Source organism: Calcarisporiella thermophila, assembly GCF_041956535.1.
Source record: "Calcarisporiella thermophila strain CBS 279.70 unplaced genomic scaffold VTP21scaffold_14, whole genome shotgun sequence".
NCBI lineage: Eukaryota > Fungi > Calcarisporiellomycota > Calcarisporiellomycetes > Calcarisporiellales > Calcarisporiellaceae > Calcarisporiella > Calcarisporiella thermophila.
The window spans coordinates 642285-665886 of record NW_027192204.1 but is presented as its reverse complement, the minus strand read 5'-3'; the positions used below and the strand labels follow the sequence as shown (position 1 = coordinate 665886).

At 39.7% G+C, this 23602-nt stretch overlaps 8 protein-coding genes and 2 non-coding genes across 10 annotated transcripts; 3 read left to right on the top strand and 7 right to left on the bottom strand.

Moving 5' to 3' along the window:
* Positions 1-1631: 1631 nt before the first annotated feature.
* On the bottom strand, positions 1632-5170 carry VTP21DRAFT_2556 (uncharacterized protein; the record flags this gene model as incomplete). Its single annotated transcript, XM_069392761.1, has 4 exons — positions 1632-1813; positions 1890-4281; positions 4345-4993; positions 5094-5170. The coding sequence occupies 4 exons, from the start codon at positions 5168-5170 to the stop codon at positions 1632-1634; spliced, it is 3300 nt and encodes a 1099-aa protein (XP_069250444.1).
* Positions 5171-5887: 717 nt separating this feature from the next.
* On the top strand, positions 5888-6768 carry VTP21DRAFT_2555 (uncharacterized protein; the record flags this gene model as incomplete). Its single annotated transcript, XM_069392760.1, has 3 exons — positions 5888-6027; positions 6108-6240; positions 6301-6768. The coding sequence occupies 3 exons, from the start codon at positions 5888-5890 to the stop codon at positions 6766-6768; spliced, it is 741 nt and encodes a 246-aa protein (XP_069250443.1).
* A 1284-nt stretch (positions 6769-8052) lies between these two features.
* Positions 8053-9516, top strand: VTP21DRAFT_2554 (uncharacterized protein; the record flags this gene model as incomplete). Its single annotated transcript, XM_069392759.1, has 6 exons — positions 8053-8143; positions 8212-8345; positions 8407-8528; positions 9054-9060; positions 9301-9393; positions 9472-9516. 6 exons carry the CDS (start codon positions 8053-8055, stop codon positions 9514-9516), a joined length of 492 nt encoding a protein of 163 aa, XP_069250442.1.
* Positions 8938-9017, bottom strand: VTP21DRAFT_t175. The gene has a single exon. It is a non-coding gene; the product is annotated as a tRNA-Gly (tRNA).
* A 702-nt stretch (positions 9517-10218) lies between the features above and the next one.
* VTP21DRAFT_2553 (uncharacterized protein) lies at positions 10219-11316 on the bottom strand (the record flags this gene model as incomplete). Its single annotated transcript, XM_069392758.1, has 2 exons — positions 10219-10640; positions 11247-11316. 2 exons carry the CDS (start codon positions 11314-11316, stop codon positions 10219-10221), a joined length of 492 nt encoding a protein of 163 aa, XP_069250441.1.
* Positions 11317-11410: 94 nt separating this feature from the next.
* VTP21DRAFT_t177 lies at positions 11411-11494 on the top strand. Its single transcript has one exon. It is a non-coding gene; the product is annotated as a tRNA-Tyr (tRNA).
* Positions 11495-14852: 3358 nt separating this feature from the next.
* On the bottom strand, positions 14853-17555 carry VTP21DRAFT_2552 (uncharacterized protein; the record flags this gene model as incomplete). Its single annotated transcript, XM_069392757.1, has 10 exons — positions 14853-14963; positions 15027-15263; positions 15324-15428; positions 15511-15593; positions 15652-15928; positions 15991-16465; positions 16523-17049; positions 17146-17234; positions 17303-17405; positions 17499-17555. 10 exons carry the CDS (start codon positions 17553-17555, stop codon positions 14853-14855), a joined length of 2064 nt encoding a protein of 687 aa, XP_069250440.1.
* Positions 17556-18409: 854 nt separating this feature from the next.
* VTP21DRAFT_2551 (uncharacterized protein) lies at positions 18410-18977 on the bottom strand (the record flags this gene model as incomplete). The annotated part of the gene is made up of 4 exons (XM_069392756.1): positions 18410-18538; positions 18631-18695; positions 18753-18822; positions 18927-18977. The coding sequence occupies 4 exons, from the start codon at positions 18975-18977 to the stop codon at positions 18410-18412; spliced, it is 315 nt and encodes a 104-aa protein (XP_069250439.1).
* A 770-nt stretch (positions 18978-19747) lies between these two features.
* VTP21DRAFT_2550 (uncharacterized protein) lies at positions 19748-20769 on the bottom strand (the record flags this gene model as incomplete). Its single annotated transcript, XM_069392755.1, has 5 exons — positions 19748-20204; positions 20267-20274; positions 20348-20473; positions 20556-20591; positions 20689-20769. 5 exons carry the CDS (start codon positions 20767-20769, stop codon positions 19748-19750), a joined length of 708 nt encoding a protein of 235 aa, XP_069250438.1.
* Positions 20770-21160: 391 nt separating this feature from the next.
* VTP21DRAFT_2549 (uncharacterized protein) lies at positions 21161-23246 on the bottom strand (the record flags this gene model as incomplete). Its single annotated transcript, XM_069392753.1, has 2 exons — positions 21161-22701; positions 22766-23246. 2 exons carry the CDS (start codon positions 23244-23246, stop codon positions 21161-21163), a joined length of 2022 nt encoding a protein of 673 aa, XP_069250437.1.
* Positions 23247-23602: the final 356 nt, after the last annotated feature.

Genomic DNA, 23602 nt, shown 5'->3' with positions numbered 1-23602 from the left:
GAGGATTAAAATAGAACAAGAGAATTGGTTCTCTAACTATTATGTGCTGGAAAAGCAATGAAGCCCAACACAGATGAGATGTGCATAGGCAAGAAAAAAAAAGGAACGATTATGCTGGTTTGGGAATCCTCAAAAAAGACAATATAATTTAAAGAATATTTTTGTTAATGACGGTAAAAATAGAATATGATAAAAGGGATTTACTATAAGGGATAAGAGAGGCTTTGAGGGGATAATATACGTAGAAATTTCAAATATATTTGTATATACCTGAGAAAAACATCTGATACGTAAGCTACATAATGAATGATTTATACTCCAATTTTACGTACATTTTGCTTGGATTAACCTAAAAAATTAATGTATATTTCAATTTAAACCAGTTCATCTGTTAATTACAAAACCACCCATCATTCATTCTATCACTCATCCTGCTGTTAAAATTTTCATGAGCTCATCGCAAAAATAAAATTTTCAAATTCATATACCTAGGGCTGATTAAGCACTTTGGATTTGATATCCTAAGATTCCTTGGCTATCTGAAGATTGGGCTCACTATTGATGAAATTAATGCTTATTTGTAGTTATTTGGCTTGGCTCAAGGAAAACAGGCAATGCAGTGATACCTCCTTGCATCAATCCCTTGGTGCCTTACACAAAATGACTTGTCATTCATGGATATGTGTCCACCGACGGTTATAGATGCTCTTGGAAGGAAAAGATAGTGACCAAAAAAATTAAGAAATGTGGCTTCAAATCTAAGGTACCTTGCTGGGCTGAAGTTGATTCAACTGGAGAAATGAGACCTGCTGAATAGCACAAAAACCCACTACACGCATGTAAATACATTTATATATATACTCAATAAATGCGTACTCTGAAAAATACGAATGAATCGAGCTCATTTAACTTATACTCAGGCTCTTCTATTTTAAGTTTTCGAAAAAAGATTTTATTTCGAATATTAAACAATGGCAACGCTTCACAAGCATACTAGCCGTGTCCAAGTACTTACGTAAATTCAAATGCTAAGCCACGCTCATATAAGTAACGAAGCCTGAGGCTGAGAGGGATATCTCTCACTACAGGATATTTATCCAATCTGATACATTCGGCTGCAAATTTACACTGGTCTGTGAAAATTTGGGATTTTCGATTACAATCCCAGCCTCCTACTATTTTGTTCAGCAAACTTATATTTATCTCCAATTGGTGAGCGCCTTAACAAATCATTCATGTTTGGAATATTAGCAGGTCTTTGTTATCGCAATCCAGTGCTCAAGTTCCAGCGCCTAGTATTTTTCGGCCTCGGAGAGTGTACTAAATCTTCAAATCGTATAACAAGATAGTTTTCTCATAAGAGTTTCTTGAAGTTTTTTTTATTTTTCGTTGCTGTAGCTTTAAACACAAGATCAAAAATTTATAATACATAATATAAAGCAAAGAAAAGGTGTGAAAAAACGGTATTTAAACAGAATAATAAGAGGAAAAATTTAATAGAGGAAAGGAATCCAAGAAAAAAAAATTATAAAAAAGCAAAAAAAAACCTAAACTTTAAAATTTGCATTTGAATCGAAATAATAAACGAGACCTTCAAAGAAAAAAAAATAAAAAGGAATAAAAATTCACATCTATTTATCATCCAATGTCTTTCTTCTACTAGCATCCCCTGCAGAGGGATGTAAAAACGCATCCGTATTTCCTCCACCGACCTGCTCAAACACAATCCGAAACTCCTCATCAGTTGCAAGCTTCGCGAACCCTCCTCCTTCATCGCCCTGTATCATGAATGCGTCATCGAAAGATAGGGATTCTAAGGAGCATAAATAGGAAGTAGAAACTGTTTAGTATTGGCTATTAAGAAAGTGAACCATTTTTGCTAAGTATACCATGTCCAGAACTTCCCTCGCTCCCACCAATTATGATGGGAGTACTGGCCATCGACGGATCAAACTCCAGTTTGGTTCGCATCGCTAAAGACAGGTTCCCAGCCAAATCCTCTCCATCCCCTTCACCGCCTCTTCCTGATCCTTTGATGGAGTTGAGCGGCTGCACCAGCTTTTGCCTAGCATTGCTGCCAGTGGCACTTCCAAAGAATACCTCCCCTTTCTTCACATCCACTATCCGTGTCATGGGCACTCGCCCCGCAACCAGTTCATGCTCATACTCGCCCATGTAGACGTGGCAGGTAAACTGAGAAGATGTGAAAAAGGGCGGGGAATAGGGTGTAATTGCATGAGTTGCAATCTCAGCGTTAGCAAGCCAGCGGAAGGAAGAAGGTTTGCGCCCGTTGGCCATTTGTTTCTTCCCAGACACCTTTGTCTGAGCCATGGCTACATCCGCATCATCCGTACCCACATTGTTGAGATTAACACCACTACCCGCCTTCTCTTCTCCAGTACGAATCGCCACTTTCACCTCGTCCCAATCAGCACCTCGGGTTATTCCCCATTCTGCAATTGCTTCTTGGCCCACCACAAGTTCCGGAACCATGATATGTCTTCCTCGCTCTCTCTTTTCTCTCCATGTCGCGCTTATCCATACTCGATGAAGGGTTAAGGTGCCTTTAGCAGGATGGAGCGTCCACACGTCCTGCGTCGTACACTCCTGCGTTGTTTCTGGTTTCGTGGCACTATAGTGATTTTTCTTTTTGCGCTCTTCCTCCTCGAAAGCAAACATCATTGCCTCCTCGGGATCGCTCCCACTTGATGCCCATGATGCGCGCTTATTATGACTGCTCATAACATTACTTCCGATATCACCACCGACTGCATTGGAGGAGGCTCCATATGGTGATTGGTAATGGGAAACATTGTTACCAGCCGAAACTGCTGACACCAATTGATTAACGGCCATATAGGTCAGAGAAGATGACCGCCGCTTCAAGTCTTTTAGGGCGCTTCCCGCGCGAGAAAGTTGTTTTGACATTGAAGATGTAGGTGCCGATAGAGAGATACCAGAAGGAGAATGTGCCGAGTTACTCGAAGGCGAAGATGGGATATGAGGAGATGAAAACGTCAATTGTGGCATCCCAGGTGGAACGAAATAAGCAGACATGCCAGGTCGCCGAGATTCAAAGGCACTCTCTCCTGTGTAAGAGGATGGGAGTGAAGGAGGGAAAGTGTAATGGTCATAGTAAGGCGGTGTCCCATCGGGGGTGTACCGCTGTGGCGAGGGTTGCGTTGAGTGTTGCTGGTGATATTGCTGCTCCCCTACCGATTCCTTTGCCTCCAAGAATGGCTGCGATCGTAGCCTTAAACGAAGGATTGGATTCATGGTCACAGGTTCTCCTCGTTCAACGACTGTCCATGGGTACAGGTTCCTCCCGTTAACAACATGCCCCTTCACATGCGATTCAACATGTGAGGCGCCTCCGTACGGATTAATTGCATACATATGTGTTGTTCCACGGGCTGTACTTACGGCAAGCCAAAGCGAGTCGGTGCTGAAGTGCATATCCACCACACTTGCAAGCGTATAGCCTCGGCTCAGTTTATAGAGATGTCGAACCTCAGCATTGCCAGAAAGAGGTCGCTGGCTAATTTCAAAGACATGGAATGTATGACCTTGTGTGGAGGCAGAAGCCAGTAACGTGCCAGCAAGGTTAAAGGAAAGCATGCAGATAGGGTTGGAATGGGCTTTGAAATGGGCAATCACTCCCCCGCTTCCTCCTTTGTTACCGGTATTAGCCTGCATTGCTTGTAGATCTCTGATCATGATTATGCCGGTTTCATTTGCTGCGTTTTCTCCCTCCTTTCCACTCTTCCCGGTCGGTCCGTTCGGATACCATCCTGTGCCTCCTCCGCTGACCTGGTTTAAAGGACTAGGAAAAGGCGATGATAGACTTGCTGATCGCCGTGAGTTAAATGATGGTGAGGGAGGTACTGGTGATCCCGCAGAAATTCTTCCACCTCCATAGTATGCTCCCCCTCCAATTCCCATACCACCTGCTCCGCCAGAAGTCATAGCGGGCATGGAATTGGAAAATAGAGATGATAGCGTTTGATAACCATAGTCACCGATTGCTTTAACGCCCTGGACTACTTCTTTAGCCACTTCTTTTGCCACCTTATCGTAGGCACGATCTCCACCAATTGCTTCCGCATTTGAGCTACTTCGGCGAGAAGAGGGAATAGGAGAAGAGGAAGCGTAGGCAAGCCAGCGAGAACCGAGTGCGAAAGCCGGAAGCTCATTGTTAGAGGACACAGCAATATCGGAGAGTATTGGGATTGTGCGAGTAAGAGTGGGGGCAGACAGGAAATGAAGTGTGGTCGTGGTGGCCTACCAAACATATTATTAGAAATATTTTCACAGAAGATTTTCGTGATATTTTGTACTACTTACAACAACTATCACCTGCCGAACACACTGGCAAGACACAATTTCGCCTCCTCCTTCATCCTCCTCTCCAAACTCTATCGTCTTTATGATTTTGTGCAAGCGGAGAGAGTAAAAGTGAAGAAGCGAACGAGATTCAAGCCGGGATGACAATATATTTGGCTTAGCAATCAATGCTAGGAGCGGGCTAATTACTTTGCAATTCTTTGAGTCTCCCATTTCCCATTCAACATCGTCAAGACCGGAGCCAACACCTTCAGGCATCTCCCCAATCCAAGTTACTGGTCCAAGCTGCTGATCTCGAACTGATACAAGCTCATGGATGTTATTAGGGTCGCTCGCATCCCATACCTGAAATCCATCATTATACCCCAGAAGGAGACAAAATCTTGATCTGTCAAGCCAAGCAAATTTTGAACATAAAATACCGTTGCTATCAATCTCTTCTCCAGAAGGAGTAGTAAAATTGGTGTACTGGAGATGCTGTTCATCTACCGCAAACGGTGGATGTGGTGCATGACGCAAGCGCGGATCTGATACATTGGGATGAGGAAATGATGGAACATGTGGAGTACTAAGGCGGCGCGAAATGTTCTGTGCGTACGAGGTCACGGTGTGCACGAGAGAACTGATGGATTCACGAGTAGTGGGATCCCTAGATAATTTAGAGAATAGGTTGAATAATATTATCATTTAGTGCAAGCCTTTAATCATTCTCTGCTTGTTGCCTTAACAAAATCGCTTTAAATTCATACCTGAAATACTTAGGTTCTACTCTAACGCCCACATGCTGTATCTGCTTGTGCCGATCGGACGCGATGCCATCCGACATGTTAGAGCGTCAGTCAACGCCACCAATATAAAGGAGATTATTAGAGGTTGGTCAGACTTAATTAAAAAGATCTTGATGTGATCGCAGTATAACTGACAGAAAATGGAAGAAATTGTTGTTTCTTTTTTTTTTGGAAATAATTTATAATAAATGAATGCGAAAAACAAAAAAGAGTGAGGAGATAGAATGGAAACGTAGGAGCAACAAGAAATCACCAGGAAACAAAACAAATTATTTATATCATCAAATCTCAAAAGGAAAGAGAGTAGAGAGCAAGTTCTCATATGTCAATAATGGTTATTATAAACCATTATTGAAGAAAAAATGTTAGTTGTTAAAAATTTGACTGAAGCCGTTAACTTTAGCTCTCTCACTTTAGAGATGTTCTGACTTTCACTCTGGGGAATAAAAATTGTCACGTATACCGCGTGACTGGCTTCTCCATGTCTTGTGTGTCTCCACCCATGAACATATATTCAAGTTTTACCCCCATTATATTAACTCTTTAAAGTGAATAATACCATGTTGTCACCATTAACGCCTAAACGTGCCGATTCAAAATATTATACCTTATTGCCACGATAATAATAGTAATAAATTATTCTGATTAAATGGAATATTCAACAGTACGTTACTATTCAGACTGCGCGCTATCAATTTAGATTTGAAGATTTTCTCACGAAAGAATAACGTGAACCCCATTCTTTATATTCAATAATGAGTCAAAAAGAACTCACAATTCGAATTTGTAATGTTCTCTCTTACATTTCCGTCCTAGAAATATCTAGGCTTCACCTTCCTAGCTTTGGATATGACTCTTCACTTAGGCCTGTTCCCATTTTTATGCAATTCCTTTGGTCAGTCATTAATATCAAGCGTTTTAACCTACCATTGTAGTTGAAGAGCGAGGCATAGCTAAAATAGAAAACTTATATAGGTGGGCTACATCTGTACTATTGGGAGGCTTCGTTATATACCAGTGGTTTCCAACCGCACTGACTGCACTTGAGGCAGTGGCATGGTGGTACGTCATCGCTTCTCTTATTCTTGCAATTTTCCTCAAATTTATGGTATGTCAATAATCAGGATGGTATAATCTTTTCTACATCTTAACCACTCAATCTATTTAGCATGTTGCTTGGTCATCACATTTTACATTGCTCGTTGTTACTGGACTTTGCATAACTATTTTCCAAGCTTATAAGCGAGTGCATTTATTAAATCTAGAATCTTACTCCGATAAGCTTTTTGTCCGAGCAGCTTTCTCTCTCTTTTATACCTGGAGCGTCATTGAATCTGTAGTCCTAGCTGTTAGTGTGTTTGAATATACCCTACCCCAAGCATGGCAAATCTTTAACGTCGCCGGTGCTATTACAATAGCTGTGATGAGTTGGGGAAGTGTTAAATTTTTCAATGATTATATAGCATGGAGTGTCTTAATTGGTTCACTTGTGATGGCATGGTTAAAAGAACACGATATTATCATAAGCTGGTCCCTATTGGGATGTGCTATAATTGCGTTGTTAATAGTTGGATGGCCAAAACTGAGAAGAGAATGGGTACGAAGACAAGACATCGGAGCGCCATTACTGGTGTAACAATTTTTTATTTAATGAATTCATAGCTAGTTAAAGATAACTCTATATTACCTGACTAACTCTTTTATCCTATTATATATCCTTTCAATATTGATGTCTATCCATGGACAATCAATTTTGTATTCTCAATATGTATTCGATAAATGTCTATATCTCACTATTTTTTAAGCCCACTTTAATATTCCAAGTGATTATGGAGATTATAGAGAGATATTCCCTACAGCAAAATGTGCAGATTACATATCCGCTGAAGGAGAATGGACAATACACGAGTAAACTGATTCTGAAAACTTCAAAATCACTCTAACGTCAGCACTAGTGCTCGCTCTACCAGATCCAGATAAAACCACTAAGCGATGGCGTAAAAACAAGATATCCTCTTCCCATTGTTATTTTATCTATACAATGAACCCCCCCATAAAGTACAACACTGAATATCAATGAATCTGATTGTACGAATGCACCTGATTATTAAGTGTATCCATCTTAACAAATGACGCCAACATTTTGCGTGAAAATGTTTGGAAACCGGAGAAACAATTGCTCAAAACCCGATAGGCGATTGAAGTATGCGAAAGTACTAAATCAGCGAAATTTTAAGGGGCTTTAAAGCAGAAGACAATATAAGTTTTTTTTCATACCTAACGAATTATTCTACGTCCACTTGATAATTTTATCTGAAGGGAATGAAAGGGTAGACTTCAACGTCAAAATCACCAAGGTACTGCCCCTGACCCCCCATTTTTGCAGTTGGACTTTTCTCCTAAAGATTTTTGCTACCTAATTTTGTAGCCGCTTGATATTACTTGCTTGTTGCTATACTATTGATAGCGATCCAGTCCTGTGAAAAACTCGGCAAACTCTCATGGACGGGGTGTCGCCTATGGGAATCGAACCCGCAACCTAGTGATTCGGCTACGGGATCCCAAACCACTATGCTAATCTTAGGGCGACGGCAACCCAGAATATTTTTTTTTTCCTCTAAGGACGCGAGAATTTGCGTCCTGTGGTTAATTTAAACTATATTATATGTTAGGGATGAAGATTATTAGGTACAAGAAAACAAGGGATGAAGCTTAAAGGGCTCCGTGCTTAAGAGGATCAAACTATGTATTCTTTGCTTCCTCGAGATCGAAAACTACTTCTTTGTTATCATTGATCCGGATTAGCGAGCTCTTTCCTCATTTCTGTTTGAAATTTTCTTCAGCTTTATTCCTCTGTATTTGTATCCATCGTCCTTTAATTGCTATGAGTAGGTCTGATAAAAAGATACTCTTGAATGCGATGCCCTCATGTTCTTGGTTGTCCATGACAATTGCGACCCTTGTCTTATGTGAACTCCAGACCATGATGTCGTGTAACAACACGGAGACTTGTCGATTTTTGCCTTGTGTCTCCTCGTGGAATCCTAAGAGTTTCTCATACTTTTGCATGCTTATCCAGGGCTTATCGAGGATCTTTTGATGGAGCCTGTCAAACCCACTCCAAAGGTCTCAAATTCTCGCACATTCAAAGTAGGCGTGTTCTATGGTCTCTACCATTTCTCGTCGGCATCTCTTGCAGTTGGGGCTAGAAAGGTCGAAATGTTAAGCAATTCTTGCTGTAATTAACTTATGTTGAAGTATACGTCATCGAAAGGTCTTTTCCCTTGGCTCGCTTGGGCGTCTTGGCCAATTCTTCCAGGCTCTTCTCCACGCTCCCCCATCTGAGGTGAAATGCGCCCATTCTCTGGTTACTGCTACTGGATCTGGTGATATCTGGTATAGTCAGCCGAACTTGATAGAATAAAGCTTGATACTGACACCAGCTATTTTCGTAATAGCCCAGAATTTTTTTGAAGCTACGGATCTTTATTGAAAAGTATCCTCATGGAGTTAATCGTTGAAGAGGAATCAAAGGTTGTACGGCCTTTGTGTAGATTATAGCCAATTGCTGGCAGAAGTTACAGAACAATTAAGAAACAGCAATAGTAGAATAACCAGACACGACAGTTACGGCGAGCAAGGGACAGTAATGAGAGACAGTAATAAGGAGAAGATCAGACAAAACAGGACGAAGAGTGATTGTAGAGAATCGGGCTGGAAAAGACAGAAATAAGAGTAATGGAGAGCATAGACACGACAAGCAGGACACAGAATTAGTGGAGAGTCCAGACACATTTTTTGTGCTTGTGGGGGTTACGGGATTCGAACCCCTGCCATTTCGATGGCACCGAGGAGCGCTTACCACTAAGCTACTCCACCCCCCGCAATAACCTAGAAACTCCTGCTTTTTTTGATCAATAGTGAGAAGGTGATAAACGTGAAGTAAGGGAATAAAGAGTAGCTTAGATGTATATAGTGATCGGGTATTTGGTGAAAGATATGAAGTAAAGTGGAGGGGAGGAGGTAAAGAGCGGATAGGGAGAGAGGAAGGGTTGCTTCGGCACTCCAGTTTTAGTTTTGCTCTATCCGAACTTTCTGTTACCGCTCCCTGACTGCACCACCTTCTTCGAAATAACTCCATCTCTCGTCTTTTTCGTGCCTTTATTAGTTCACCTCCGATAACCTCCTCGATGTCCATTTCGGCACGGACGATGATTGTCTCGGGTGGTGCTCGAGTGCATTCGAAGTGGTAGGCGATTCGGTCCCGATGGATTTGCCATAATACCGAATCGAAGATGATTTGAGCCGTGTGTCTTACTGTCCTCGGGGCTTCTGGTAGGTCGTCAAGTACGAGATTCCTGGAGTTCAGCACCTGAGTGTTTAGGGGGCCTGAGATGGTGTTGATACACCTCTTCGCCCAAAGCCACACTGATGTGAGTTCGGGACATTCGAAGAAGGTATGATGGATGGTGTCCCTCGGAGCATTACAGCGAGTACATTTCGGGTCATCACCAGGGAATGTCGAATTTGTAATTACACGCTCTACGAGGATTCGTCAGCGTAGTGTGCGGTGTTTTGGGAGGGTTGGCCGTTTTTGGATGAAGGTCCAGACCTTCATCCGAGAACGCTCTGGATTATTTTTTAACAAAGGACCTTTATTGAAAGTGTCCTATCCTGTTAGAAAGGTTGGGTAGCCTCTACGTCAAAATCACCCAGGTAATGCTCCTGGCCTACCTTGCAGAATTTGGAGGATAGAAGGAAAAAGAAAGAAAGGAAGAAAAGGATTTAAGTGTAAGAGGAAGAGAGAAAAGGTGATGAGGAAAGAGCTAGGAAAGTATGGAAACAGCAATTAGCTTAATAAAGAAGGGGATAGGAATAACTGTAAGAGGGAGGGATAAAAAGTTGTGTGCAATGGTATTAAGATAGGCTGATTGTGTGCATGAAATAACGAAAATAAGTGAAGGATTGAAAAAGTAAAAGAAGGAAGAGGAAAGGAGAAAAAAGGAAAAAAAAAAAGAAAAAGTAGGGAAAAGAACGATAGAGGAGATGGTATTAATATACAGCAGTGAAGGGTTGGGTGCAGTTCTCAGGCCGGAGTTGGGGCTGGGATTTGATCTTCGGAGGTGTTCTGGATGAAAATCACAGAATCATCTATGGTGTTCACCCAGTTTCCCCTTGACCATTTATCGATGAAGTCTCTTTTCCCTTCCTGTTTCATTGCCATCCACCACTTGGACTTTATTCCTCGCTGTAGTTCGTGGTCAAATTGTTTGGTTATGGCTACCGGATTGGGTTGGACATCGTCCAGCACTAATTCAAGTCTCGAGCGGTATATTATCCACAGGGCTATGTCGTGGCTCAGAGCAACCACTTCGTTGAAGCGTTGACTTATTTGTTTGTCTTGTCCAAACAGTCTGTCTTCTCTCGTGGATTCGTGTGGCGGTATTCCAATTATTCGGCAGTTTGTCTCATCAACTCTTTGCCAGAGTTGTGCGATAGCTGGGCAGTCTAGAAAGGCATGGGCAATGGTTTCAGGTATCCCTAGGGAACATCTTTTGCAAGTGTTCCGAGAACGCTCTCGAATACCGTTTTTTTTATCAATGCCGAGTCTTTATTGTATAGAAAGACTCTAAAATACAATTGTTACATTATTATAAGCAATAATGTGAAAGGGAAGTCAAAGCTAAAGCTTTGGGTGATATCGTAGATCGAAATTATATGTTGGTCATATCGAATTTCAGCTCAAATAGGTAAGGGAGTGGTGAAACTCAACTAACTGTGGATATCCAAGGATAACATGAGAAATGGGGTGGGTAGTAAACAAATGGAAGCAGAGGATAGGAGGGGGATAAGGTAGGGGTTACTGCGTTACGCTCTCGATTTTTTTTTTTTTGAGATTGAAGGATCTTTTATTGAAAAGTCTCTTATACAAGTTAAATGAAAGGATTTGCACGCTATTTCTAACGCTCAACCATTGCTTACATGTATTTCTTCTGACAAGTCACTATATTAAACATATTTCTTGTTTTCTGAGAACGATCAATATCAAATTATTAAGAACTAAGTAGATTTTAGCTCGATTCCTAGAGTATGTCCCGGATCCATCTCAAGTACAGGTGCCGTCGCCGGGAATCGAACCCAGCACACATTGGTTAAGTCCCGGGGCTCTTAACCACTGTGCCATCCAGAGACGGCGCGTTAGGCTCTCGAATACCGTGTGACTGTCAAAGTGACTTGCTCGTACCAAAAACTGATTTTCTAGTAACAAATTATGTAATCCGGCTATAGCTCAGCTGGTAGAGCGGAAGACTGTAGTGATAATAGCAATCTTTAGGTCCCTGGTTCGAATCCGGGTGGCCGGATATTTTGTTTTTCAATTGGAATTACCATTAGTCTCATTACTAATTTTCTGAATACTTACTCTAAGTACTATTATCCAATCCCAGAGATTTGTGAAATCTATAGGTATTTTTCTAATACATTGGACTGTAGGATAGATAAATATAGATCATCGGGTTTCAATTAGTAAGTCAAAATTGTGGTCCTCTCCCATGCGACTATATGCTTAGTTACGTCTATTACTACTTTTAAATTTATTATTTCTACCGACAACGCTGAAGGAACAAAGTATCCTTGCGCCGGTAAAGAATATATGTGGGAGATTTACTCCTAGCCAAAAATCTGTTCGATCACATTATCCCATACAATCTTGAGCCAAGTAGCTCTCATCGAAATACTCCATCTTTCATCATAAAATATTCATAATAAAGTGGGCATGGAAATTCAAATGATTCAAGCAGCCCACTCACTAAAAGGTCAGAAATTGTAATATAGTTTAGTGCCAGGATGATCCCTCTTGATGCTTCTTAATAGAATCATTTCCAAGCACCTTCGGAGTGTGTCTATTACTCATATCATTTTACCTCAGATGCAAGGCGATAATCAATGAAAATAAAGGCCTACAGTATCTTCATCAAATAAATTGCTCCAGTACGGCAGTAATTAGAGGTCCAATTAATAACAGCGGAACTTCAGGAATATATACGTTTGCAAGAACTGGCATACTGATATTGAGCTTGTAAATCATATTATATTTGTTGTATTTATTGATTTGATATTATTATTGGGCGTAAAGAAAAGCGATTATGTATAGTTACGATTATTCAAAACGCAGTGATGGTTGCATGAAAAACTAATCTTTTCATGTTCTAGTCTATCTAATAAACTAGCTTTTAAAACAAGCTCTTGGCTCAAACAGACTAGTGATTTTCCCCAATTTCATTCAATAAATAATTCCCTCATTGAGATGTTTAGTCTTAAAGCTTGGATGTGCCGAGAGCAATATATGTAAATGCATTATAATGTGTCTTGGTGACTAATCCATCCACCAGAGCATTAGTTTACTATTTTTTTTTTAGTCAAAACAGCTCTTGATATGGCTAGCAGTATTTGCTATTCACCATTTTGAATAGAACTATGAAGTCGATTTGATTTCGACTAATGAACTCTGGTTAGTAAATAATTAAGTCGCTTCAATGCAAAATACTGTATTTTATGAAGGGAGTCGAACTTATGCGGAGGGCAATATTTCCTTTGATATGTCTACCTGATGTAAATTAGTCGACTTTATCTTCTCTGACAATACGAACGAACTTCAGAAAATTGCAACACCAACGCCATGAATAAACTCTACAAGATATGCACAAAGCCTGGGAACACTAGAATAGTGTTTTGTTTTCAAGTAAAGATTGAATCCAATGTATCTATTGATGTCAGACAATTAACACAATTTTTATTATGGAAAAGGCTTCTGAGAAAACAGAGAATCATTCCAGCAGAGCAACAATATGAAATTTCACGTGTATATACATTATTGAATTAGCGAATAAAGCAAGATTGGAATATCGAATACAAATAAATTTTTACAAGCATCCATTACGTTTTACAATAGATATTCTCAAGAGCAACCCAGAAAAACAGACTAAGACAAATTAGTACACGGTGCGAAATGCATATTATCATGTAGAAAGTTCAGAGTGGTTGGCATAACCCCAACCTTCTAAAATAGTGCAAACTTTTTCCATTTTTGTTGACTATATTTTACACAAATATAGACTATGAATATATGTTCATATTAGAGATATATTTTAAGTGGTGAACGTACCACATATTTCAAAATATATAGGGAATTGTTATTATGTCTGTGCTCTCTCTTTTGAGCTTACCCCTCTCTCAAGCTTTTTGATTACTACAGGCTGTTTATACGAAATTTCAACTGATTTTTTTATAAAATGTACAAACCTCTATTTATGACTAGAATGGTAACTTAAAGATATGCTCTATATATGTATAAGCCCATTTAGATAGAGTTATGAAAAAAGAAATATTCCAAGTTTTAACTGAAAACTGTATTTCAACTATTTTACAATGATTGAATTCTACTACCCAAGAATAGTATAGCATTTGAAATAAAGATAGAAATTCGATAAAATCATGTTGCAGACGACTTCACGCAAAACATCCGAATTTCAAGCTTAATACATATAATGATAATGATATGATTTAGCCATATCAGCTAATAGTTTCAATTATTAGCCTTAAATAAACAAATGGAGAGCGCTAGTAATGTGCATGCAGTAATAGAAAAATCTTATAATTTTTTGCTTAGGTACAAAATTCCAAAACATCAGGTCTAGTCTATAAGTATATAATTTCCCACCTCGCCGCATAACCTTGAGCTAACTCTTTGCTTAATTCATTCTTTCTACAATTTCTCACTTTGAAGTCGAACATAAAGTTTCAGTTTACATTGCTCCTTTACAATGTCATTTCGACGCCAAACACCATTCTACTAACTCAGAAGTGTATAAAAGGAGATTCGACCTGCGTTGCAATTTTCCTCACTCATTCTAATCAATTAAATCAATTTTCTTATATCAAAAAATCTCTTTTTTTCACGATGGTTAAAATAATCACTCTCACCATTTTTGCTGCAATTGTTGCAATGGCGTCGGCTTCTCCAGCTGATGATAAAACTGCTCGCCTTGTCAAACGCCAGTGTGCTCCTCCCTGTCTTCCGCCTTCTTGCGTTAATAATTGTCGCAGTGGTGAATGTCCCAAATGGTGCAGGTGGTGCAATTGCTGAATGTCCGAGTAATAATCTTTCGAGAATGAAGAAATAAGAGCCATGCTCTCTATTTGCCTTTTATCCATATATTTCCATTGATACAAATAGGTATTATATAGTTAAGTGTTATGAAATTATGTTTGAAAAAAAAAATAAATGTACCAGTCAAGTTCCGGAAAACTTGGAATATTTATCGCTTTTATATTTATTATCCAACAGATGAATTTTGGTCTCATTGGTATCGAGGAAGAATATGGAATATTCATCTATCTGTCTACCATATAAATTTTATCATCAAATTAACTATGTAAAAATAAAATTTAATATAATGCAGATCACAAACCCAATATCATAATAACTGTACGAAGGACCTTTGCACAGAATCTAACCATTCCTAGGAGATTCTAGTTTGCAAATATACCTTGTTTTTAAATGGGAAAAGCCGGTAGTAAAGTTAGTGTGGCACTATATTGACAATGCAAATGGATATATTATCAATGTTTTTATTAAAGAAAGACAAGTTAATATATGGTTGGAATGAATGTTTCGTATTCTCTAGAATGAGAATAATATTGATAGTTTAATTACCAACTTCACCATACTTCACATTGGTCCTTATAGTTAGGACATTTGAAGGCTTGGACGAACTCCTCATTATCCTGCACTATCCCCAATACAATCTTTTCTTCTTGACTGTTGAAACCCTTTAATTTTAAATACCGTATTATTAGCACTCTCCTGTCACAGATAAATAGGACTAGAGATACCTCATCCCAAGGATAAGCTTTGTGGCATAGCTTGTTTGCCATATTGATAAAGAACATTTGCTCTGGCGTGTAAGACTCAAGCCCCGGAAGCTTTGCATTATAACCCTGGCCTTTATTCTGCTGCCATATATTATAGCTCAAGGAGACTGCCCACTTATTTGGTAGAGAATCTGGACTCCAGATATGACTGAATTGACTCAATTTTTCTTTATGGTGACTCTTCAGATACTCAGCATACTATTGGATCGATTTACCTGTTTAATAGCTATCTATTTCAAGAGTCATAAATTCACTTACTTTATCAGCAAAACACTTGGAGCGTTGAGTATAGCTATTTTCAGAACATTGGCCCCTGCAACCCTTTGAAATATCCCAAGAAATATCTGGAGTATCATAGGAATCCTATATTCGTAATAGAAACATTAATTAAATGCCCTTTTTGTGTAATGGCGCTTACACCTAAGATCCAATAAAATTAACTTACGATAATATTTTTTGCAATATCCCAGTATAATCTTGCAAAATTTACATAGCTGGGTAATGCATGATCATATAGCTCTGTGATATCTATTAGAATGCATGAGAAATAGTACGCATCTGTAGGATAATAGGATTGTTATTATACCAGAATATATTCTCAACACACTCGGTTCGGAAAGATGATAATCGACGGAAATTATGGATTCATCAAAAAATCTCGGTAAACCTTTCCACGAAGTAAGGTCGACTGGTTTGTCTATGAGGGAGAGTCGGAGATATAAATGGTGCTTAGCAGCGATAAATATATTGTCATAATGGTCATCGGTGGGATTGAAATCGGAATACATGGCAGCTACTTCTTTGCCAGAGAGTAGATTGGGGTTATGGTCGGAAATGATCACTGATTTCTTTAACGAGTGAAGCTATCATCGCAGATAGGGCTTAGTTTATGAGAAAACTTCGAGAAGAACACATCCTAACCTACCCTATTAACTGCGATTTGGATCTTAGTGCTATTAAGCCAGTTCATTTTCGCTAGCTTCAGAGTAAAACTTTGCTGAATTCGGGCCAAGTTAGTCTCGATTGCATCTTTGTCTGCTTGGCTAAATTCTGAAAGAACTAGAAATCTCGCGGCAGCAAGAGGCATTGCATCAATAGCAAAATCAATACATCTATCGAAATTTCCGGTGGATGCATAATATAATACATTCATTTTGAAGTACTTGATGAGATTATAATTTAAATAGGATTTAAATCCTTCAAAAGAAGTGGAAAGAAGTTCTGTAAGCTTGCGCACCATGCCTGGAGACTCCACAAACACTTTTTCGGGAACGGAAACGGAAGGAGGAAAGAGTGTCCTAAAGTACGTTTCCCAATCTATGACAGGAATGTTCCGAGATAGCTCGGCAATAGTCATCTCTTGTGTTGAGCCCAAATCCTCCATTGTTTCTCTAAATCCTCTGCATATAAAAAATCAAACTAAAGCCTTATAGGTGGAGATTCCAAGAAATACTTACTTTCCTAGCTCCACCGAAAACTTTGCAACTTCCTGTGCCAATTCGTCCAGCGTTTTTCGCTGGATAATGGGCATTGAGATATTGGTTGCAAATTCAAGTTCTCTTTTTATCTCCTCAATGCAAAATTGGTCCACTCGGTCACAAGAGTCAAATTCAAACCTTCTAAAGATCAAAAACCGGTCTGTGCCTGAAATTGTGGAACCTGATATTCTGAAGAGAGGGTTTGGACTACTAATCCCACCTCTTCCCAAGGTATTAAGCCTGGCAAGTAACATTCCCAATGATGTCGGCTCCGATGACAGGCTCTCAGTGACGAAGTGAAGATAAGGAGCCAACCGCTGAAATGCCTGGCTAACACTATCTTTGGTCATTACTTTGAAGTATTTATCTCGAAAGTCGGTGGTGCAAGTGTTGTAGAGTTTCTTTAGCTTTTCATGGATTAAATAATCCTCTTCGCCCAATTGTACCAAAGGCCAGCGTTCGCTCGGATTTGTTAAATTTCCATTCAGCAGGTTCTTGAAATATTCCTATTTAAGACATGGAGCATAATTTGGAAAAGCTCGATGAGATCTCAAGCGTGCGAAGAAAGATTCAGATGAGCCAGAGGATCCGATCAAACTCACCTTACTTTTTGTCTTAGTGCCGCTCAATAGACCAATGTTGAGATCAGGAATATAATAATCTTCATCAGGTGGACCTATAAAATTTCCGCCTGAAGAAAGATTAATCAAGATGTTGCGCAGATGGCATCCAATAGCCAGAGAATATAAAATTCTTTACAAGAGTATTGGTAAAAATTTTCACAAGGATTCACATCTAGATTCATGGCCGATTTGATCTTTTCTGCTACTTCATAACATCGAGCTGAATTACACACGGGCAACTTTAATAGCATAATTTATATACGACGGAACTCATTTCAGCAATCATGATTCTCGAATCAGAGTATTTCTAGTGTCCTATTACAAACATTTACCTGCGAGTCTAAATTCTGTGCGATCGCGAGTTGCAATGTTAGGATACACGCAACCATTATCCAAAACACTCTAATGCTTCCCCATTTATTTGGAGAGATTGACAGGCTATTATTAGCATAGTAGGAATCGGCATAGCTCTCATGCAACCTATGTTGAGATGTTTTCATTTTACTTCAAGCTTCTCTTGTGGTCGGAAATGGATTTATGCTTGGCTTATATACTTAATTTTCAAATTCCTCTTTTTGTTCTACAATATGCGGCAAATAGGCACCTTTCTCTATCCTTACATTGTTTATCCCTTTCAATATGGGCTCAGCGCATTTCCCCTAATTAATTCTCGCGCTATGGTTAATTTAGTCTCTGCTTAATTGTTCTACCATACTAATTTCAGCAATATAAACGTAAGCTTAAAATGTTCGTCAACCTGCGCTCCCGCCGACACTCTCACGGTAACCTAATTGACTCGAATTTTAAAAACCGGAAATACGTCCTCGGGTATATTTCCGTACCAGAAGTTATTGTTGATATACTCGCCATAAAACTATTTAGTTTTGACCAGTATATAACATTTTTATTACCGATATAGTATGACATAACTTTATACTATATTGGTAAATCCAAGCATGTCACCTGTATTTGGTACAATATAATCTCAATGCTGTATCTCCTTCGGAGTCGTTAATAATCGGCTCCGACGTTCCTATTTATGAATATTTGGATTTTCTCGTCCCTCTATATTATATTATGCTTTATTCATATGCAACTGTTAAATGGTAAGATCTAGCCTAATTATATAGGTATTATAGGTACAAGAAGATATCTCTAGTTATTGGAATGCATGCCCTATTTATACCTCCTCAGATATGGAGCCAACGACGAAACAAGGAGTTCAAAACTACAAGCGCCGATTTCAAAGTCTGTAAAGGCCATTAACCAGAGAAAGTCTGTAATAGTTAGACGATTCCTCCAGATTCAAATATCGCCAGAACTCATTTGGATTTTGAAAAGCTATTTCACTAAAATTATCTTCAGAAAAGCGCTAGGATTCGGGGGGAAATGGGTTAATATTACAAATATGAATATGATAATTTTAAGCTGGAATAGTGGGCTAATTAATCAATTACTACTCACCAGTGGTTTCGACCTTCGTTTAGATGAAGTAGTACTGTATATCTTGTCATTCAAACAGCGTCCACCTGAAATAAATTATCATTATGGATAGAAGCAATAATAACTGTGGGATAAATAGTTACGATAGACAAATTCGCACTTATTCGCATTATAGACACTATTCGTTTCGACTGGCCATTCAATCCTGACACACTGTTAGAAAAGTAAACGCAATTTGTTAGAGGATATCTTATTGCAATAATCAAAATGCTAATGATATTTTGCATTCAGCTTAACAAAAATAAACGAAAGTATACTTTTAGATCCAGTTCTAGTGCAGTAGTTTTTGGAAGTGTTATAGCGATCATGATTAGCATCATGCATGGTACCATTATATTTCTCTGATTGTAACAGGAGGATTTAGAGTCTTCTTTTTTACTCAATAGGGGTAATCGGAAGAAATTCATTTTTTTTTTTGCAATGGAAATGGACATTCCATCCTGTCTTTATATAATATCCGAGTTCAGGGTTTTTGCTCTGTTCTACAATACTGAGCTTTTCTTCTTGTGGTGAAAAAGGGTGAATAGGCCAGTGGAGTATCGGTATGAGAATGAATTGCTAAAAAAGACTTTTTTGCTAAGCCAAACGTGTCATTTGGTCACCAAAAAAAACACAAGGTTACGCGTGGTACTTCCTTCGGAGCATTTGCACTACTTCCGCCACTATCTTTCAACAGATGTACTGATAAGAGCCCTTTTTTCAAACTAATATTACTATAAATTTATACAGGTGCAAACTAGTGATAGCACAATTTATATAGCAAACCTGTCTCTCATTCAACATTTCTAAATTAGGTGAATAGACCTAGATTTCACGTTTCTAAGATTCAGATTTGAATGAGGGCAAAAAGCAATAATCGCTATCGTTTCAGCGAAAGTTGTATTGGAACGTGAGGGTTAACTCATTTTATTCTTAAAATTAGAAACGACCTACCGAACAAAAATACAATGCGTATTCGGCAGAGGCCAATCATGTAATTGGTATAAAATAGGTATTTTTTATTTATAACGTTAAACCTGGCCAGGGGGTAGATCCCATGTAGAATCAGGGGTATCACATGAAGTTCATAGCAACTTTCCTAGTATGAAAAAATGCTCTCAAACTTTCCTCCAGGTTTATAATATTCTTTAATTTGTGGCTCCTCAGCTAAGCGCTCATACATTTTAAGGTGATTAGGAGCAAACTTCTCAAAAATATCGTTCCTCCTACAAATATTTATGATTCGATGCATCCACACATACGCATGTAAATCTGCAATAGTTATGCGCTGTTGGCCGAGATAGCTTCCTTTGTTATCCAATAAACGTTCCAGGAAGGGCAAGTGCTTGGGGAGAACATTATTAAAAAATGTATCGACATGACTATTTGTACCAGGGTTGCGAGCAACGCGATGAAAATTGAGATAAGTAGGCCAAAAACTGTGCCACGCATCGTTGACCATGTCAATGTAGGCCGTTTCCTTAGCATCTGAAGGGTTGCCCATTAGATTGAGATCACGGGCAAGGTAGCGGTTGATAGCGCCCGATTCAGCGAGGCTAATAACATGGTTTGTCAGCATCAAGTTCACAAAAAATAGTGAAGAGAAATTTGCATTTACACGAATTCCTGAAAGTATTACATAGTTATTAGTCAGTTTAAATGTGATCTGTTTGGCCTGGCTGAAGAGATCATTAGTTACCTCGCCATTCTCCTTTTTTACTAAAACTGGTATGTGCCCAAGTGGAGTTTTGTCCTTGATTTCATTCAGCCACTGAGTGGCGCCAGGTTTCCTCCAGTCCTCGATAAACACGTTTTCGTAGTCAGCCTAAAATAAGGAATAGGACATTCTACTTTTAATAACATGACCTGAAAGACGGATGGTAATTCGATTAAATAACCTAACACACCTTGGCATATTCTAGCATTAGCCGCGGCAATTCTCCCTGAATTCAAGAAAATAAAAAAAATCGCCAACATCAATTGTAAAATTAATACTGATTAATAAAAGGGTTTTAATGTTAAGTGTTCTTGAGGATATACCAGCCCATGGACAGGGAAATAATGGACTTCATATTTAGCCATTGCGATAGCCTGAAAAGTGAAAAGTCTTCGAAAACTCATATAATTAGAATATGGAAGGAAGAGGAGAAGAAGGAGGGTATTTATACCAATGGCGTTTAAACCCTCTATTGCTGGCAGGATTGCGTGTCTTGTATCAAGAGTTCTACCAAAAATGTTTTTTGTACAATGGACTCCAATCATAACTATATATGCATCTTTCTTTAACATGTGTGGTTAAATTAAAATATCAAATAAGCAATAAAAAAAAAAGGAGAATAGAAAATATAATCTAAAAGCGGTAAACCCATGCCTTATTTTTTTAAAGAGTGGAAGGAAAATTATACTACAAATAACAATAAGTCACAATTGGATTTATCACCTTAGCTCGATGACACTAAATAAAATGATAACCACCCTCCAATATATTAAATGTTTGTATAGAATATTCGGATTATTCAAAAGTAATATTATTTTCCACACAATGTGTGCGCACCGTCTCAAATATCTTCAGCATTTTGCGGCGAGCTCCAAGCGCAGCGACACCTTTGGCCTGTAATTCTTCGTCACTCAATCGTACCAAATCTTTCCATTGCAGTCCCTCGAAATTAGAGGTATATTTGTGCAAGCGTAAACTACGCAGCCACGCAGGGACGTCTTGCACTAGTGTCATGTCCACTGCACCACCGCCCTCGCCGTTGTTTGCCGGCGCCACTTTTTTGTTACGACGGGTTGTGGAGCTTAGATTGGATATATCGCTGTGATCGCTTAGGTATTCATCTTCTCCACCTGGGGAAGCTGTTAGGAAATTTCCATACTGACCACGACTTCCCGGCCGGCGGGGAGACAGTGGTGGAATGACTGATCCGGCCGAGGGGCGTCGACTGGGAGAGGGTGAGCGGGAGCCTTGACGTGAACGCGAAGAGGAGCGTAGCTTAGGGCTAAGAGTGGGATGCCGCAGAGTATCTAACAGGCTGTCGGAGGTTCCATCTCCGTCAAAATTCGACAACACAATATTCAAAGTCCCACCTGTTGCCGTGCTTTGCTGTTTTTTCAGCTCCGCGTTGGATGTAGGATTATAGGATTTGCGCCTGCGCCAGCTTTGAGGGTTATTATCGAGAGTGATCCCTTGCTGTGGCTCACGCCAATTTGCACTATTCACCCCGCTATTTGATGGCGCGTCAAGATCTGCTGAAGATTTGGGACGAATACGAGAGTGCTGCTCAAGTCCTGCGCGATCATACGTTTTAGGGCGAGCGCTCATCGGATGCTGAGAAATATCAGCAGACTTGGGCCTCCCATATTTGTCTATCGTATTCACGCCGCCGAGAGCAAACGATCTGCGCGAAGAGAAGGCTGCAGCAACCGTTTCAAGAGCCGGAGGAAAATTCAATCCCATTCCTGCATCAAAGTCGCAAGCAGATTTTGGTCGAGCGGGCATCAAGGGTGGTTCAGTCATACGCACGGATTGCTTATGGGTGTGTCTTGCATCACCAACATGATGTGCGGATGGCGTGATATTTGCACCTTGTGGAGTGTACGAGTACCTATCGCGATCCTCAAGAGCAGAAGTGGGACGATCATAAATCCGCGACGTCCGATAAGAAGGCTGCATGGAATGTCTCTGCTGTTGATGTTGCTGAGGATGGCGATAAGATGGCGTCTTTTGCTCATCCATCTTTGCCATTGCACTTGCCAACTGTGCCTGCATCGAGTCTCCTGATGGATTTGCAGGGGAGAGTAAAGCGCCCATCACAGGATCCCTTCGTGCCATATCTTGCAGAACGGTGATGAAAAAGCGGATTTGAACCGGATTGCAATATTGCATCAGTGTGTAGAGAGCTGCAGTGCGCTCTGCGTCTGAAAGAGCACCAAACCACTGATCTATCGCATTTAGCTCGTCTTTGAACGTTTGATCAAGACTTGCTTTGGCCATATCCTCAATCGTCTTTTCATATTGTTGAAAGTTTTCATACCATTTGTTGATTGCCAATACTACAAGTGGAAACTATTAGTAAGCCAGTACACTTCGCATAGTAGTAAAGAAAGCACGGTTTACCTTCTGGAGAGTTTGAGCCATATCCACTACTGCCTTTCGGGGCATGTGGGTACAAAATATCAGAAGCGGGTCTGTTTACAGAGGAATTTGGAACTGAGAGACCAGCCATTTCAGACATAGGGCGGAAGCCCATAGGCGACTTATTTAGACTTGTGTTCTTATCTACACCCGTATTCTGGCCGGCAGCACTGACCGTATTCATGCCCGATCTTGAACCTGTGCCTGCACTTGAGCCAGTCCCAGAAGCTGGTATCTGCTTTGAATCGGAGTTGGCCACTTTAGATACATCTTCTACTTCTATTTTATTCGAAGGTGAAGATGATGCAGCACTCGATTGGGCATGTGAAGCAGTACTGCTTTCAGCAGAACCCGATGTGTCTGTGCGGGTATGATTTCCTGGTCCAAAGGAAGATAAAGAGGTATTTGATGTGGTGGATTCCAGCCCACTTGTCGGATCAGATGCAGATTGTTGCGTCATCATTATATGTGTATATTAAGGAGACCGAAATCTACCATAATAAGAAGAATATCGGTAAGCAACTGATGCAGTTATTTCGATATAAAAAAGAAAAAAAATAACGGGCATGAACAACGTGTAAAACTTACTCGAAGCAGAGTCGAAAAAGGAGATTATAATAAATTTCTAAATGTAATGTCAATTAAGGAATGTCAAAAAGAGAACGGAAGGATGATAAGAATAGTTAGGAAGTTAATGAAAATAGAGAGATGTAAGCATTTAACTTCGATCAACCCATGTGTCGAAACTCAAAGCCGCCATACACCCAAGTTTCATGTTTAAGAATAAAAGAGGCGCAGCATTTTATTACTTTGAAAGCT